This window comes from Olea europaea, unplaced genomic scaffold (assembly GCF_002742605.1).
Source record: "Olea europaea var. sylvestris unplaced genomic scaffold, O_europaea_v1 scaffold1604, whole genome shotgun sequence".
Classification (NCBI taxonomy): domain Eukaryota; kingdom Viridiplantae; phylum Streptophyta; class Magnoliopsida; order Lamiales; family Oleaceae; genus Olea; species Olea europaea.
The window spans coordinates 20,820-39,905 of NW_019233671.1; the positions used below are offsets into that span (position 1 = coordinate 20,820).

Genomic DNA, 19,086 nt, shown 5'->3' on the forward strand with positions numbered 1-19,086 from the left:
TTTCACCTCTATCCAAACTCTTTTCAGAATCAAGTTCCTACTTGGAACGAAATTTTAAAAGATAACTCACACACAAGGTGCTACAATTTTGTTAGAAAACTGCCATCTTTCCCTAAACCATTCATTAAAGACGGGTACTTTGGCATGGCTAACATCCATTCAAAATCAATGTTTTGAAAATCTTTTAAAATCTCTATCTGTACTGCCGAGGAATCATGAGAAACTTAACGAAATCTTTTTATGAAAACTTTGTTGAACATAACAAACTTTACTTTGATATTCATAAACTGAAATTGTACATGCTTACAAACTATATTTACATACCTTTGTTACTCACCTTATGAAGTTTAGAACTCCATAAGTGATTACCTTCTTACAAGCTTTCCTATCTTCAAGCTATCTAATATTTTTCTGAATACAAGTGGTGTATACAGATTACAAAGAATTTTTCTCCAATGTATTATCAGAGAATAGAGATAGATTTTTCGAGATATCTTCCTTCTTCCTTCATGCCTCCTTTTATAGGAGAGTTTGGAATCTTATCTTGGACAGGTGTCTTCCACTTTCTTTGTTAGGTAGCAGGGCATCTTATCTCCATCGAATTCTTCATTGTCTTCTTGCTATGTGGACCTTTCCTTTGAAAATTATGTGCCTTATCTTTTGAGTTTGTCTGCCACTTGTGTCAATGAGTGGGTAAGTGGTCACAATAATGGAGATTTTCTTATACTATTTCTTTGTCTTTAGTAGCCACAGTTTTTCTTTAATAAATTTCTTTATTAAAGTAGTGATAAAGGGCTACTTCAATCACCATCACTTCTCCATTTTTGACTCAAAGAATTCTGAAGGGAATTCTTCATCGTTAAGAGATGCTTGGCTCATATCTTCAACAACACAGTATTCACAGTGGTGATCACTGTAATTCCAAAGTAACTTGCATAATTCCTTAGCCATATCTTCTGATCCATGCACTTGGTTGGATATAATTGCAGATAATAAATGGTCAAGATAACAAAGATCTTCCTCTTTAGTGGTTATCCTTGCACTGGAATATATAATATGATCTTCAGAAGGATAAACCCATATTTTTTCTTTCTCAGTGATTATCTGAGTTACATGTTCAAATATTTCTTTGTACCCTTTTGTTCTTCTGTAGGGCATCATATTAAGAATATCTTGATATCCATTTTTAACAACCTTTTGATTGGTTGGTAAAAAATGTTGATTTGTAAGTCCCAATTTTATCACATGGAACGATGGATGCATATATTCAAGAGAAGGATCCCATTCCATTGTTGCTGAATAGAATCTGATATATATATTTGTTGTTTTAACAATTTCAGTATATCTTTTGACAGCTTTCCTGATGTTGGCTGGAAGCTGAGCTATCTCTTTAAGATCTTTGCTTGGATATATACAAAGTATATTTCCTATCTCAAAGCAATTTCGAACTCAATTGGCTGGTGCTCCTGGATAGAAATTTATCTTGTTGTATTTTGAATAGTGGAGAGTCTTCATTCACTTTCCAATCTCCAAATACCAATCTGATAGAATGTTAAAAATAACAATAAACAATGTTACTTCTTCATAACTATCTTTTCTCGGCATTTTTGCTTCATAGCATATTTTGACAATATCTTTAGGATCTATCCTTTCAATAGAAAGTTTGGATTGAGTTTGGCTCTGAGAAGAGCTACCTTCTCTTTTGATATCTGGAATATCTTCATTACCAGTAATAGGTTTGAGTATTCCCTGTGAAGGGGTTCCTATTACTTTCTTTTCTTTCCCTTTATCCTCGGGAAGAGAGCTAGTATTCACAAGTCCCTGCGAAGGGATACTAGGCTTGGTACAAGTAGCTTCTGCCTCAAGGGCTATATTTTTGCCTCGAATATTATCTTGGATATTTTGAATTTGAGTTTCCAACTAGGAAACTTTTATTTCAAGTATCTGGACTTTCGTCCTTAGTTGTTCTAGCTCCATCCCTGCTAAGATAATCAGGAAGAAAGTTAGTTTTACCTTTTATGTATTCAATGTCAAATTTGAAATATGAAAATCAAATTTGTATCCTAGTAATATATCTATTATTAATAGATGGATCGACATTATTTTTTAAAAATACTTTAACTTGAGTATTATCAGTTCTAATTAAGAATTTCTTTGGCAATAAATAATCTTCATATTTCTGAACTCCTCTTTTAACAGCAATGAGTTCTTTTCTATTCGTCTCATATCTGGTTTCAACTTTTTTGAATGTTCCTGACGTAAAACCTGCAAGTATTTCAGGACAAGAGCAATCTTTTTCACATTTATATTCTTTATGATTCTTTTTAACCTTTAAAACTGCTCCCCAATAATAATCTGAAGCATCAGTTTCCAAGATAAAGAAATCATCTTCTTGTGGTATTACTAGTTTGGGCAATACCTTCAATTCTTCTTTAACTTTCCTTATATTTTCACAATCTTTTTCTTCCAAGACCACATTATATTTTTTCTTAATTTTGGAAGAAAATAATTTTTTAATTTAGTACAATTTTCAATGAATCCTTCAGCATAATTCAATATACCAAGAAAACTTTGTAATTGTTTTTTATCTTTGATTTTTTTAGAAAATTCTTGAAGTTTTTCACCAATATGAGATTGCAACTGCAATTCTCCTTCTTTTATAAATAATCCTAAAAATTCAATTTCTGTTTTAGCTATCTCAGCTTTCTTTTGAGAAGTGTAATACCATGTTTTTTCATGATATAACAAAATTTCTCAAGATGCTCAATGTGTTCATTAATATTATTTGAATGAATAAGTAAATCATCTACATATGCAATACAGAAATGAGTAATTGGTTTAATTACCTCATCCATTCTTCTTTGGAATATCTGTGGTGCATTTTTCAACCCAAATGACATTACATTCCATTCGTTTTGTCCTAAAGGATTGGGGGTACTAAATGCAGTTAGTGGTTTACTTTCTTCTGTAAGCATGATTTGCCAAAACCCTGACTTACAATCAAATTTTGAAAATATCTTTTTGTTTTGTACTTGTTTAATAAGGGTATCCTTATTTGGCAAGTAATATCCATCAAATTTAGTTACTTCATTTAATTTTTTATAATTTATCACCATTCTGACTTTTCCTCTTTTTATCTCACTATGTTTTCTAACCATAAAGGTTGGACTGCTATGTGGGCTTTTACTAGGCCTAATTAATTTAGATTCTAGCAATTCTTTTATCTGATTTTTAAATTCTTTTTGATCATCAACACTATATTTCATAGGTTTAACTCTAACAATAGTATATGGATTGGTTAATTCTATTTTTGCATTTACTTTATCAATATTCCATTTTTCTAATGGATTTTCAGAATATGTTTCAGAAATTTCTTTTTTTAATTTTTCAATCCTATTTTCTGTTGTTATTTTTAAGACTGTAACTGGTTTAAATTTTTCTGTACTCCAACATCCACCACGCTGGGTTGAGGAACTCTGATGGTTTATTTCTCTATATGCAATTGTAACAGCCTTATTTATTTTTGGTGTAAATATCCTATGTGCACAAGGTGTTGTGAACATATATTTATCAATATATTGTGTAAATGGTGCATATTTTAATAGGAAATTCTGTCCTAATAAAATATCACATCCAATTGTGGTTGACATATATATTGTATCAACAAATACTTCTCTAAAGAAAATTAGAAAAGATACTTGATTAGCATACTTGCTATATACTACCTTATTTCCACCTGCTGTTGTGGCAGTTACTATCTTCTTCGAGTTGTATTTCCAGCATTCAGATGGTAGTACATTTGGTAAACATAAACTTATTGTACTTCCTGTATCTAAGTAAGCATGGAATTTAATTCTACAATAGCCTTTTACATTAAGTATAATTTCAATATATGAACTCATGGGATTAGTACAAATTATTCTTTCCATGATAATAATGATTTCATATTTTCATTTATTCTTGATTTGATGATTGGATTATCATCAACTGTTATCTTTAAATATCCTTGACAAATTTTGTAAGGACTATATTTCTAAAGAAAGTTCATTCCCAGTAGAATAGGTGAACGATCTACTCCAAATAATTCATCTTTATATAGAATTATTTCTTTAGTATATTCTCTTTGATCCTCTCCTATAAGTATAAGAGGGAACTTAACATATTTTCTGATCTCAAGATTATTTCCTAAATAATCTTTAAATATGTATGGTTCTGATATCTCAAATTCTGTTAGATGACTAACAAATTTAGCATTTACATGACTCTTATCTGCTCCAGTATCTATGAGGACAAGAAGATTCTTCTTATATCCTTCTTGGTTCACATATCTTGTCTTGATATAATATTGCGAACTTGATGGTTCAGCAATACTTAGATTCTTAAGTCTGCTTATCTTATAGTCTTGTCTCGAGGGAAATCTTGCTATAAGATTATCTCCTTCTAAGCTGACACTATTTCTTCTTATTAATTTTCCTTCAGAGTTAATTTCTCTAGCTTGTTTATGGAAATCAAGCATTATTTGTTCTGGTATAGTGACTTCATGTTCTTGGTATTTTCTAGGAGGTATATATTGTGCTAACTCCTCAAAATCTTTATGTATGATAATATTATCAGTTATTTTTCTTAAATTGTTATGATGGCTAGTACTAAAAGCAAAAATCGATTTTATGCTTATACTAACAGCCTTACTTCTTCGTAACATTTTCAAGTTACCAATTCTATAGTATAGATTGAAGCTTTGGTCAATATTTTCATCACCTAATGATATTGCATAATTTGGTTTTACTGTAAATATTATCTTCTGATAGACTAAATTTCCTATAACTGTTCCTAATAGAGCATCTATAGGATCTTGTAAGATTCTATTATCCATAAAATATATTTCTATTGGTATATTCATACCTTCTCTAAAAAATCCTTTTACCATTATCTGGACTCCTCCTAATTCAATACATTTTAATTTATTTCTTACATTTTCTGGAATTTTGGATAACTTTTGTTTTACCCATTCTTTTGTAATTATAGGAATTCTTGCTTTTCCTATGGTATCTTCTATATTGATAGACATTTCTTTATAATTCATACTTACAATTGTTTTATTTACTCTTGGTAAAATTCCTAAGAATCCTTGATGGAATACATCTTTTTCTTGTAGATCTAATATCTTCTTAGTGATTCCTGCGTATTTTTTAATATCAAAGGTAATTTCTTGATTTATACCTTCTATAGTATCTTCAACTTCTTCAGTTGTTTCTATTTCTATCTCTGATTTTTGTATTTCTTGATTCATATATACTATTTCCTCATATTCTTCCTCTGATGAGGATGTATCTAATTCATAAATACTACTGCATTCACTGCTTAGATCTTCAAAATATTCAATTGGTTCTATATCACTATCATCTTGGAATTTTTCATAAATTTTAAGAGTTTTTATATTTTGTCTATCTTTCTTTTTAGGACATTGAGGGGTAATGTGTCCTTTTTCATTTCAAATAAAACATCTACATCTTTTAATGTATCTTGGTTTAAATTTTTTATTCCAATTTCTTTTCTTGAAATATTTTTTATATGGTTTAAAATTCCTTTTACTGAATTTTTTATAATTCTTGAATTTTCTTTTATATTTCTTATATGGTTTATACTTCTTTTTATAGCATCCAAATTGTTCTACCTGGCCGTTATCTTTGTAACAACATAATGAATTTTTTCTTATTTTATAAGCTTTCTTATTTTCTAGTGCTTCTCTACACCACATACTTATCATTCTTTTTGTAAATTCAATTCTACTTCCAAGACTATCTATTTCAACTCCTTCCTCTTTTCCTAGAGGCAATAATTTCTCATATTCTTTTAGTAACTTAATTCCCCATGGGAATGGTAACTTTGTAAAGTAAGATCTTAGAATAGGTTTGTTTTCTTGATAATTTCCTTGGTTTAATATATAGTATAATTCTTCAAATTTACATGTATATCTTTCTAACTCACACATAGCACATATCTTTAGATTTTTCATTGCAATCATTCCTTGATTATATTCTTCTTGTGTTCTTTCTTCTTCATTAGAAGTATGTCTATTTCCTAGAAATTCTATTCTTAAGATTTTTTCAAATCTTTTTAATATTTCCTGTATATTTTGTTCATTTAGGGAATTTCTATTATCTAATACTCCAGTTCTATTTGCTCCATATTTTATACTTCCTTTGATAATTTCTGGTAACTTTCTCCACCATTCAGAGACAGTTCCTCTAAATGTATGTTCTATAAATCCAAAAACTGTATATGTTTCCCATTTATTAAATTGTATAGCTAAGTCAGTACTTTTTATCCATGTCTCAATAGCTTTATTTTTATCTACACAATCTAAATCTAACCATTCTCCTGTTGTGTGGATTGGTTCATTATAAGATTTCATTGGATTTATTTCTTTTATGGATTGTTTTCTTACATTTCCAGTATATCTTTTTTGTGTTTTTTTATATTGATTGATATCAGCCTTATCAGGTATTGGGGTACCATAAGGAAAATCTTGTTCTTCATCACTACTGAATTCTACTTTTATATCTTGACTTGAAGATGGATTAGTATTCATCTTTATATTTTCCATTTTTTCAGTTAATTCTTCTAACTGTTTTTTATATTCTTCATACTCTTCACCTGTAGATTCTAAAAATTTTTGTTCTATTTCTTCTACATCTGTAATCATATGTTGTTTTTCTTCCTGTTTTTTCCCTTTATTTTTTGTTACTCTAAAATCTTGAGGTGGATTAATTATAATCCTATCTTTTCCTCTAAGATTATTATCTAATAATGCATTTCCTACTTGTAGATTATATTCTAGATTTTCTAGTCTTTTATGTATATCCTCAATAATTTCATTTGTAGTATTTTTAGGTAAATAGGGATAACTAAGTTTTTTATGTTTTTTTAACCTTTTCCAAAAATTCTTCAATTATATTTTCTTCATCTACTATATTCATCATAATTTTTGGTTCGTAACATGGCTCTGATACCATTTTGTCGGAGTGTGCAGCGGAGGGGTTAATATTTTTAAGCCAATTAAATTCTTCATAAGTATTTAAAATATCACAATGGAATTTATAAAATTCACTATTTTTTACCAATATTTTTTTCTTTAATAATTATGTTTAATTCTTTAATTCTCCTTCTTAAATTAAGAATTAATTTATATATATCTGTTTCCATTTTGATTGCTTCATCATCTATGGAATCATTTTTATTTTTTAGTTTTGGGTCTAAATATTCTATAAAGAAGTCTTTCAGATCTTCTTCCAAATAGTTTAATTCATTTTCTGTAGCGTTTTTTAGGTCAATAAAATTTTGTATAATATTTGGATCTAAATTTATTAATGAATTTTGATCTATATTTCTTTGGGGGCTTATTTGAGGATTTTTATACATTGTAGTGACTTTGATTGCAATTTCTCTATAAGGGGTATTTTAGGAAATATAATTTTTTAAAAGTTATTTTGGAAATATTTTTATTTCTTAGTCTAATTTGGAAAATCCTCCTTTTATTTAGACTATTTTGATGTATTTTCCGCCTATCGTGGCCTCGCCTCTCTACTGCAACCGGACAGGCGATTGTAATGGCCACTCCTATAGGTAGTTATGCTGCTTTTCTTCTTCTTTTTCTTCTCTTCCCTTCACTCGTTCATAAATCAAAACGTGCCGACCCTGTTTTCAACCCTAACCGCTTTGCCACCATGCCGCGTCCACCATCTGCGCAACAGTGCGTCACTTGCACCGCCAGCCAGCCACCTACTCCTGGTAAAGGAGAAGTAAAGTTTACCTGTCTGGCTTCTCCAACTCTCTTTAAACCTACAGAATCGAAAGGAAAAAGGCAAAAACGGTGATGTCCAAAGTGAAATATGAGGCCTTACGCGAGCAAAGATTGGAAGAGAACAGGAAAAGACTTCTATAGCCCTCAAAAACTCCTCTTATCCCAAACCCACACCGGTATCTCTCTTTTGTCCTCTTATTTGACTTACAAAGTACTGTGGCTCCCCTTTTAGGCCTTTTTATAACTCTGCCAGATGGTAAACTCCTTGCAAATGGTTTTTAAAAATTTCTAGCAAATTGATTTAATTTGTTAACAATGCAATTATTGTGTAGAACATTGTTCCTTATTGGGTTAATGCATTTGTAGAGTTACCAATCGGACCCGGAACCTCTCGAATTTGGCATATGCATCAGATGAAGATAGAGAATGTGCTATAAAGAAAGCAGATGAGCTTGAGTCAAGCCTAGAGTCTGATTATCCATGTCACTGGTGGTTTTTGGCTGGTAAGCATCAATAGATTACTTAACTCTGTTTTTCATAGTGAACGTTGCTTCAAATATATTCCCTTTGGATTAGGCTGCAGACGAGAAGTATATTATTGATCCATTCCTTTGACTTGCTCAATAATTTCAAACAAGGTACTGTGTGTTGGGAAAACTAGACAAGTCACTTACTCTGTATTGAATCATTTGGTTGAGTGTTATCATTTTCTTAAGATTGGTTTGTTGGAAGAAAAAGAGATGACCACCTTCATGATGCTGTCCAGGTAAATATGTTTGTCATTTACTTTAATGTTCTTCATTTTGATGCTATCATTTCATATTTATACCATTAAAATTTAAACCTTGATGTAGAGTGACTTAAAAAAGCTCTTCAAGAAACCCCCTCTGGTGAAAATTGTGTGTTTTTTGGATTTAGGCGCAATCTAAAATCTCAAGTGTTTTGCATAAATTATATATTAGGACTGACTTTTTTGTGCTGATTTCTTTTCTTCAGGTGGTATTGGTTTTGGTGTAAGGTTCCTTTCTCTTTCTCTTCCTATCTCTCTATTTGCATCTATGTATAAAATGGCCGCTATTTCATTTTCGACACTGCAGATACCCATAAAATGGTGCTATTTGTTCCACTGGTGTTCTGGAAATCTGGTGCAAACTATTAGTTTATTTATGAATTTGAATCTCTATAGGGCTTTCTTTGAATTAAAACTATCCATTGCTTCAGCAATGGCTACTGGTACTTCTTTTTTTTCTTTTTCTTTTTTTACCTTTATTTAACCTTCAAATGTGCAGTGGATTATTGTTCTCAGATAATATTTGGAAAAAGCGCTTGTAAATGCACCTGCTAATATGCTCACCATTGGTTAGTAATCTTTCACACTTCTGCATCTTTTTCCTATATCATTACCATTTTTTGACACTAACTACTGGAGTTGGTTACTTTATCAAGCTTGAGTATAAATCATATTAATTAAAACCACATCATAGATAATTTAGAATGGAATGGACCGCCCTTTTAAATACATGCCATGTACACAGATATGATTACTGTTTCTATTGAATTTCTTATACTAGGCATGTCAAGTTGTGAACAAATCCAGAAATGAATGAGATGTTCTGCACTAGCTATCAGATTAAAATTGATGGCAACTTTGGCCAGACATATTTGAAATCTTGTGTTGGACATCATTTGGATATGCAGCTAATCAACGGCAGGTGTTTCAAAACTTACTTAACTTGCTTCAAACTTTATTTATAGGGTGATTTCTAGTCTTGCTGAAAAACTAACGTTTGGCTGAATTTTGTGTTTAAATTTAATTTTCCTGAATTTGTTATAGTCCACATTAAGGTTGGCACATAAGATTGGACTTATGTTGTTACCATTATTTATTGATCTCTGTTGTCTATGCAATAGGTAATGGTTATGTAAGATATCATTTCTTTATTGATCTCATTATATGTTTTTTTAATGCCTATACAGATGCAACCAAAAAGAAAGTCGAAGCGCGTGTCACCTGCTATTCCTCCAAACTCAAGCAATGGAAGTCCATCTCGTTGTGGGCAAGGACAACACTCTAATAAATTAAACATTCCTATGTCAACACTTTCTACAGCTCAATTTGATGTAAACAGGACAACTCAATCAAGTGTTGATGTTATAATTCATCTTTTTGTGGTTAAATATTAGTCATTTAGGGTTATTAATACTTGAAATATGTGCAATACAATTTTATTTCTATGGCGATATGTTTCTTTTCAATTTTTATTTTTTCGATTATCGAATTTGTTAATTTCAACCATCTTTGTGATTTTTGAAAACTAAAATATTGGATAAAATATTAGCAAAAATAAAAAATATTGGGTTTTAAAATATTTATTAATGTTCACTGACCAAAGATTGGTTGCAAAAGCATGTAAAATCAAATAATTTTTTCCTTTATTGGTCATAGCATTGGTCACTGGATGTTCACAAGTAGCGACCACAGCATTGGTCGCTAAAGACATTAAAATTTATCGGCCACAAGCAACCACAACATTGGGCGGTAAAGACATTAACATTTACCAACCACGTGATTGGTTGCAAAAGACATTCATGCACCAACCTTTGGCAACCAACAATTGGTCACTGTATGTTGTATATATAGGGACCATGCTCTATTGGTCGATTAAAACCTTCACAGATGGTGAATTACTGACCAGCAAGCGACCATGTAATTGTGATCGCTAAAGGTATTTACCTACCAAAAAATAGCTTTTAGTGACCAATTTAATTGATCGCTGGATCTAGTTTTTTATTATTATTATTTTTTTTTGTAGTGATCTCAATCTAGTGTCCCCATTTTTTACTTCAAGTAGATATTTGAATATGACCTTGAGGTCTAAATACATCCTCCAGGTCAAGATAGGAACTCAATGGGGAGGTATTAACCTATGCCTAGGGTAATGCTCCAAGGCATTAGACTAGCTCAAGGTCATACTAGACAAGCTCCCTGAAAAATAAAGGTCAACCATCCAACATCAATATGATACAATTATAGTATCTTAACCAAGCAAAAATCCAAATATAATTATAGTAATATTACATCTCAACCAAACAAACATCCAACTTCAATCTGATACAATTATAGTAATATTACATCTCAACCAAGCAAACACAACCACACTAGAACTATTAATTCAATTACACCAAGAATCCTAGTAATCTACTAAGATTCCTAGATCTTATCAAATATTAAAACATAATTTCCAATGATAATATTCTCCCAACTTTTGATGATCCATCACCAAAGCTATTTATAATAGGTAAGGAATCAATGCCTTTACATGTGTGGGGAAATCTTCAAATTTAGACTGGTACCATTTTCTAGTGGCAGTGGCACAACTCCTTCCCGTCAAATAGAATGCAGAGCCCACTGTAAAGCAAAATAGATATAGTGTTTGGGAAATGCATGAAATCCCTATAAACCCAATGATCTCGCAAAGATAATGTGGACATATTACCAAACTAAAGAGGCCACCTTGGGGTATTTTGTACTTTTTGTCTCCCTTTGTTCTCAATTTGGAGAGAAGGTAATGGTGGTAGAAATTGCCACTAATTCCCACTAAGAACAATAAGGCTCCAACATACTTGAGGTCAGTTTGGGGTTTTGGAAATCCTAGGGTTAGATAATGAGAGTAAATCATGGTGGCTGCGCAGCCGAAGTAGCTGATAGAGATTGCAATTCCAGTATCAGTTTCCATGAACCCACTATATTTGTGAACAAACAGTACCTACTAGTCAGAATAAGGAATAAAGTGAATGAGAATATACATCCATAGAGAAGATTATGAGCTCAAAGTAACAGTAAGTTTTTATGGGGTTGTTATAAAATGAAACGAGGATTCAAGTAGGGCCGGTCCTGTAATTGTTGGGGCCTGAGCGAATTCCACAAATTAGGCCCCAACGAAATCAACGTAAATACAAAATTCAACGGTATATTATGCGACCTATTGCTAACTTAAAACTAACATTTAAACAACAACCAAATATAATATAGAAAATATTTATATTAAAAAATAACAAAACCAAATATTTAATCATAGAGTGAAGGAATTTGTGCCAAGTGTGGAAGTACGGATTAAGAAATCGGCATAATTGACTAAAGATTTATTATTAACTAAAATTAAACAAAAATATACATATACATTAAAATACGACTTTCTGTCCCTTTTAAAGTATATCTATAATGAAAGAATTGTACAATGTAGTAATATATTGGCAAAGTTTTTGTATATAAATAAGACAACGACATGGATTTAACAAATACAATCACATAAATATCTATTTTTACAAAATTTTTGTACAAAAATAAGACAACGACATGAATATTTATAGACATCCATTTATAAAATTCATCAAATCCCACACCATTTTCAAGAAAATAAACCTCAAATTTAACCATTTTAGATTTTGTTTTTAATAAATTTACATCAAATCCCACACCATTGGATCTGGGCTGTTTGACCTCGTTTTAAAAAAAATAAAAATAAAAAAATTATGGGCTAAAATGAGGCCCCTCATGGTCTTGGGCTCGAGGGCCTCATTTGCCTCACCTCAAAACCGACTTTGCATTCAAGTAATCATTAAATTATATAATCAAGTCAGAATATGTAATTTTCTAAAATATTATGAAATTTTGAAAACATGTATAGCACGTGCGAGAGTTTATGCAGAATCCACCATTACTAATCACTTTTTCTCGAGATCCACGGTCATTAATTTCTTTTTAACCGCTTGTTTCACGAAATCTAATTATGGGCCAGAATTGAGGGGGCTGAACTGGTTCCGATCCACTCAGTCCATTTTCAATATTCAACCAGCAATGCTAGGTGTATGGGTAGGGTGAACGCTACCAACATCTCACAATAGGGGTGGATTATTTTTTGGTCATTTTTAATTTAGGTGGACCTCATGTCATTGTGAGTTTTATGGTAGGATTCTTTCGAAAGCAGGGAAGAACCCTGCTTCTATACAAATGGAAAATTGATATTCAATAGGGTAATTTTTCTTTTAAATTAATTTTTTTTATGTGTAAATTTCGTTCTTTACATATTAATCCGACTCAAAAAAAAAAAAAAAAAAAGTCGGATCCTAAATGAATCTTATCAACTTTTTAGCTCTTCCAACACTGTGCTGCATAACATTGACTTCATTTCCATCCTACAAATATAAAGTAATGATTTTGTTCGTGCGAGTGTGTGCATGAGAGAGAGAGAGAAAGAGGCGAGTACCTCGAAGATCCTCTTGAAGAAATGAACCGTGATGGCCGAACGTAGCAAATCAAACCTAAAATCCCCAACCGGCACCAGGAAAAAGGAGCCAACTCCGACAAGAAATGCAGGAGTATAAAATAAAATCATGCCAGATTTACTGGAGATTTTGGCCTTTTTATCAGTAGGAATTTTCTGATCAGCACCAAAATTCCATAGTTTCGAATACTGCATGTGCTTCCCTTTCAATTCCATGATTCCTCCATTCCCCATCAACACTATAATTATCGCAGACATCGCTATCACAAATAGATTCGACGGCGGCGGGTACATGAATTTCAGTAGTGTAGATGAAACCATATTCACCAAATTTTGACGGTTGCCGTGCGTGGTAGCCGTGTTGGGCGGGGTTTATGAATGTGAGAGTTGATGTGAGAGAGAGAGAGAGAGAGAGATAGAGAGGCAATTACAATTGCGTGTTGGTATCAAATGAGAGAAAGAGGCAACACAACTCATGGCAGTTGCAACCAAAACAGCGACTTTCATTTTCGGAAAAACATACGTGGTCTTGTTTTCCTAGCAAAACTCTCCATCTTCAGGAGACCTAGTAACGACACCTCAGCATTATCTATTTCAGTTTTTTAATAATATTATCAAAAGAAATAACATATATGATAGATTAATTCGTTTAAAAGAAAAAAAATAGGGTGTGTTTGGTTCTAAAATTTATTTGAAAATAAAATAAATTTTAAGAAATTTAATTGTCTATAACATATTTGCATAAAAATTGTCAATCAAATGTGCTCGACTGATTTAATTTTTAACCTATAAAATAGTATATTTGTTCATTTTTTATTGGTGGGTAGATAAGAAAAAATTACTTGGAAAATAAAACCTACTCTTCCTAAAAAAAAAAATTGTTTTCCTTCTTTTTAAGGAAAATATGATTAAAAGTAGGAAAATATTTTTCATGAAAAAAATCAATTAGACAGAACAAAAGTAAGAATTTGGATGAAAAAATGATATTTTTCATGAAAAATATTGACAATCAAACGCACTCTTATATTTTTGTAGTTGAAAATAAGAATTACATAGATAGAGATAGAGATAGAGATAGAGATAGCAATTCTTGTTTAAAAGCAGATTTTATTGATATTTATTGGGTTATACAGAGTAAGTTGTAACCAATACATAAATTCTTCTTCATTAACTTCTTATAGCTGATACATTTTAACTTCTTTCTCATTATTGGAAAAATGAAAAATGATATCTTTCTACCCAAATTTCAACTCTGGGAGTGTTTAATTGTCTTATTTTTTATGACAAAAAATTTCAACTTTTGAAAATGTCTAATTTTCTTTGTTTTTGAGAAAAAACATTTTTTTTCCCTCAAAAACGAGGAAATATATTTTCTTTTCCATGCCAATCAAAAGTTTTTTCTGTTCGGAGATCTTTAAACATTCGTCTATACACATGCAACTTTTTTATAGATTATTGTATATCTTCCCCTTCATTAAGATTGTTTATTTTATAACATTTTGACTAAATATAATGCTAAGTACAATTATTGACGTCGAATGTGTTAGTTGATCAACTCTTAAATAAAAAGTATTAGATACATTTTCTCTTTTCATTGTTACCTCCAATTATTCAAATCATCAAACTGATCATTAGTTTATTTAGGCCCCGTTTGACCGACATTCTTTAAAAAATAATAATAATAATAATAAATAAAAAAAATTCTGAAACAATAATTTGAGATCATTTCAACCACATATTTTTCAATAAAATAATATTATATCTAAATCAAAAAAAATTCTTATTTTTTAATCATACATTCGCCATCAATATACTATTCAAAAAAGCAATCTTATAAAAATTATGTGACTCAAACAATGGTTTAATTTCAAAATATTGAATGCTCATTAAAGGAAAAATTAGAATTAGAAGTAGAGATAGAAATTGAACTAATCGTCTGATCCTGTAGTCAATCCATTTCACGCAACATATTTATCCACGTTATTAATTTTGATACGCAACTTAATTTGAGATTTTTTTTTTATTTTATTTAACCAATATTCCATGAAATCGAGGAAAGTAGTTCTTCCCAACTATACATATATTCCACTTTACCCTTTTATACCATTTTAAAATTGTCTTTTTTTTTTTTATTAAATTACATATATATATATTTTTTTGCGATATATATGAATTTTTTAATCCATGTCCTTTCCCTTCGACCTCGCATCTAAAAAATCCTTGAATGGGACAGGGAAGGGAGGATAGTCTTGACCTGGAACCCGACGCTCAGCCATCCCTACAAATAATTAACATATTTACACAAATAATTAAATCACGTGTTTTACAATAATTTAATAAAATCGATTAATTATTCATTATATGTTTTATATTCCTTGATTAACAAATAGTAAAAAGTTGACATAAAGTCTCAAGACTTAGTACTTGTTTGGTACAGATTTTAAGCCAATTAAAATCAATTTTTTTTTATCGTTATTTCACTATTCTAACCGTTATTTTTGAATTCTTCTTTTATATGTAGGATCCTCTTTCTCACTAACGGTCAAAAAATCAAATTCCTACCAAACAAGCACTTAGATTTCTTTTTACTTGGCTTTCTTCGTGAATAATTCTTTCTAATAGATATTTCAATTATAATTTGTTTATTTTTCAAATGGGGAATAAATTTTTTTATTACTAAGATGAAATCACTATGTACAACAAAATTAAACTTTTTAAAACTAAAATGATTTATTTTTGCTTATTTAAATTTAGAATAGACAAATAATAAAAAATAAAAAGCATAATCCCATGTATAACATGAGAGGCGCAAAGTGCATAGTTTACACACAACGTATTTGATTGCGATTGCACACGGAAAGCTTTGGACTTGCTAGTACAATTTCCTCCCACCTTTGGCTCCTTGCAATCGCAAGTTGCATTTCGTTCATTTTGATCCCTAAATCTTTTTGTCAAGCTCGAATTCCTTCTTATTTATATCATGAATCCTTCATCTTTCAGTTCGTTATAATTTAATGCTTATCCTCCACAATCATCCATAATTGATCCATCTTATGTTTTGAAAGTTTGCAATTGAGTCTTCAAATTTTCCAAATATTAAACTTCTTATTGATCACGTGCAATCTGATTAATATTCAATTTAAATTTCAAATAGATTTAAAAATTACATCTATCTCGCTAATTGTATTCGAGATCAATTTGAAAGATCAATGTTACTTATTTGTAAGTTACCAAAAATGTTGCAAGGGTTTAGAAATTTGTAATATGACATTGAGGTCTAAATATAGGACCTTGGTGGAATAATAGGGGGCTGACCGTCCCCTTGATAGAACCCCACAAATAGGGGGGGCGAGCCTTTTTTTGGCGCGGGACCCATGCCTAATTGGTAGGGTTCTGTCAGGGGGACGATCAGCCCCCCTGTTACTCCAGCAATTTCCCTAAATATAACCTTCAGATCAAGGTAGGACCTCAATTTGAGGTATTACCCTAGCTCAAGATCATACAAGACAAACTCCCTAAAAAATAAAGGTCAACCATCCAACATCAATCTATTACAATTATAGTAATATTACATCTCGAACAAGCAAACAAAACCCCACTAGAACTATTAGTAGTTGTGCTGGGTGTATAGCACTTATTGTTGTACACCCATAATTTCCAATGATATTCTTCTCACAATTTTTGATGATCCATCACCACAGCTATTTATAATACGTAAGGAATTAATGCCTTTACACGTGTGGGGAAATCTTCAAATTTAGACTGGTACCATTTTCTAGTGGCACAACTCCTTCCCGTCAAATAGAATGCAGAGCCCACTGTAAAGCAAAATGGATATAGTGTTTGGGAAATGCATGAAATCCCTATAAACCCAATGATCTCGCAAAGATAGTGTGGACATATTATCAAACTAAAGAGGCCACCTTGGGGTATTTTGTACTTTTTCTCACCCTTTGTTCTCAATTTGGAGAGAAGGTAATGGTGGTAGAAATTGCCACTAATTCCCACTAAGAACAATAAGGCTCCAACATACTTGAGGTCAGTTTGGGGTTCTGGAAATCCTAGGGTTAGATAATGAGAGTAAATCATGGTGGCTGTGTAGACGAGGTAGCTGATTGAGATTGCAATTGCAGCTTCAGTGTCCATGAACCCGCTATATTTGTGAACAAACAGCACCTACCAGTCAGAATAAAATGAATAGGAATATACATCCATAGAGAAAATTATGAGCTCAAAGTAACAGTAAGTTTTTATGGATTTGTTATAAAATGAAACGGGGATTCAAGTGATCGTTGAAGTATATAATCAAGTCCGAATATATAATTTTCTAAAATAATAAAAAAATTTGAAAACAAGTGAGAGAGTTTACGTGGAATGATTCTAATCACTTTTTTTCTCAAGATCCATGGTTACTAATTACTTTTTAACCACTTGTTTCATGAAAACCATTACTTCTTTTTATCAAATCGTGGGCCCGAATTAGGGGACTGAACTGTGTTCCAATCCACTCAGCCCATTTTCAATATTCAACTAGCAATGTTAGGTGTACGGGTAAGGTGAACCTCTATCGACACCTTACAATAGGAGTGGCTTAATTGGAGTTTGCTACAAGTACAAAATTTTTTGTAGTGCCTCCACTCACATGTTGGGGGGCCGCATGATTATTATAATCATGCGGGCCCCCAACATGTGAGTGGAAGCACCCATTATGTACAAAAAATTATGTATCACAAGCATTATTCGGCTTAATTTTGGCAATATTTTATTTGGATAGGCAGCCCCTCGTCATTGTGAGTTTTCTGGCAGGATTGAACTTGCTTCTATACAAATGGAAAATTTGATATTCAATAGGGTAATTTTTCTTTCAAAGAATTTTTTTGTGTAAATTTTTTTCTTTACATATTAGTCCAAGTAAAAATAATAATAATAATAACTTTTTAGCTCTTCCAACACTGTATTACGTAATATCGACTTCATTTCCATCCTATAAATAGAAAGTAATGATACAAGTTTTGCACAAAATGGTCATTGATTTTGTACGTGCAAGTGTATGCATAAGAGTGAGAGAGCAAGAGGCGAGTACCTCGAAGATCCTCTTGAAGAAATGAATAGTGATGGCCGAACGTAGCAAATCAAACCTATAATCCCCAACCGGCACCAGGAAAAAGGATCCAATTGCTGCAACAAATGCAGGAGTATACCCTAAAATCATGCCAGTTTTACTGGCTATTTTAGCCTTTTTATCAGCAGGAATTTTCTGATCAACGCCAAAATTCCATAGTTTTGAATACTGCATGTGCTTCCCTTTCAATTCCATGATTCCTGCATTCCCCATCGACACTATACTTATCGCAGACATCGCTATCACGAATAGATTCGACGGCGGCGGGTACATGAATTTCAGTAGTGTAGATGAAACCATATTCACCAAATTTTGACGGTTACCGTGCGTAGTGGCCGTGTTGGGTGGGGTTATAAATGTGCGAGTTGATGAGAGAGAGAGAGAGAGGCGATTACAAATGCGTGTAAGTATCAAATGTGTTCTGAGACCCAGTGGCTAGCATGTATACACGTCATGGCAGACCGGCAGTCACATCCATAACAGCGACTTTCATTTTGTTATCTTCGGGAGAGCCAGTAACGTCACCTCAGCATTATCTATATCAATTTTTTAATAATACTAATTTTTTTTACCCGTGCATTGTGTAACATTGGAGGTAATATTAACGTCTTGAACGTTAAGATTTGACGATAAATTGTATTACAAAATTTCCTCACACATTTTTATATGAAAGAAATAATGTTTCATAGAGATATTAGGGTCAATCCAAAATTTGAACAAAAGAAGTAATAAATATCATGTGAAAAATACCTCTAAAGAAAAGTTCAAATTTACAAGAGTAAAACAATACATTTTACAGCTTGGAATATAGCAATTTACTTGAAAATGTGAATTTCGTCGAGTTTCTTTTTTCCTAAACTAATATATAACAAAAG

At 31.5% G+C, this 19,086-nt stretch overlaps 2 protein-coding genes and 1 long non-coding RNA gene across 8 annotated transcripts; 1 reads left to right on the forward strand and 2 right to left on the reverse strand.

Annotated features, from left to right (window-relative positions):
- The first annotated feature begins 7,566 nt into the window (after positions 1-7,566).
- On the forward strand, positions 7,567-10,060 carry LOC111377093. Of its 6 annotated transcripts, none has more exons than XR_002699633.1 (3): positions 7,567-7,980; positions 8,171-9,516; positions 9,782-10,060. It is a non-coding gene; the product is annotated as an uncharacterized LOC111377093 (long non-coding RNA). The 6 variants fall into 6 exon arrangements; XR_002699632.1 differs by having other exon boundaries at positions 8,171-9,163; positions 9,376-10,060; XR_002699636.1 differs by having other exon boundaries at positions 8,171-9,163.
- Positions 10,061-10,824: 764 nt separating this feature from the next.
- Positions 10,825-13,483, reverse strand: LOC111377094 (very-long-chain enoyl-CoA reductase-like). The gene is made up of 2 exons (XM_023000141.1): positions 13,072-13,483; positions 10,825-11,571 (listed from the first exon to the last, which is right to left on the reverse strand). The coding sequence occupies exons 1-2, from the start codon at positions 13,408-13,410 to the stop codon at positions 11,095-11,097; spliced, it is 816 nt and encodes a 271-aa protein (XP_022855909.1). The 5' UTR covers positions 13,411-13,483; the 3' UTR covers positions 10,825-11,094.
- Positions 13,484-16,605: 3,122 nt separating this feature from the next.
- On the reverse strand, positions 16,606-18,612 carry LOC111377095 (3-oxo-5-alpha-steroid 4-dehydrogenase 2-like). Its single transcript, XM_023000142.1, has 2 exons — positions 18,173-18,612; positions 16,606-17,265 (listed from the first exon to the last, which is right to left on the reverse strand). Exons 1-2 carry the CDS (start codon positions 18,509-18,511, stop codon positions 16,795-16,797), a joined length of 810 nt encoding a protein of 269 aa, XP_022855910.1. The 5' UTR covers positions 18,512-18,612; the 3' UTR covers positions 16,606-16,794.
- Between the last annotated feature and the right edge of the window lie 474 nt (positions 18,613-19,086).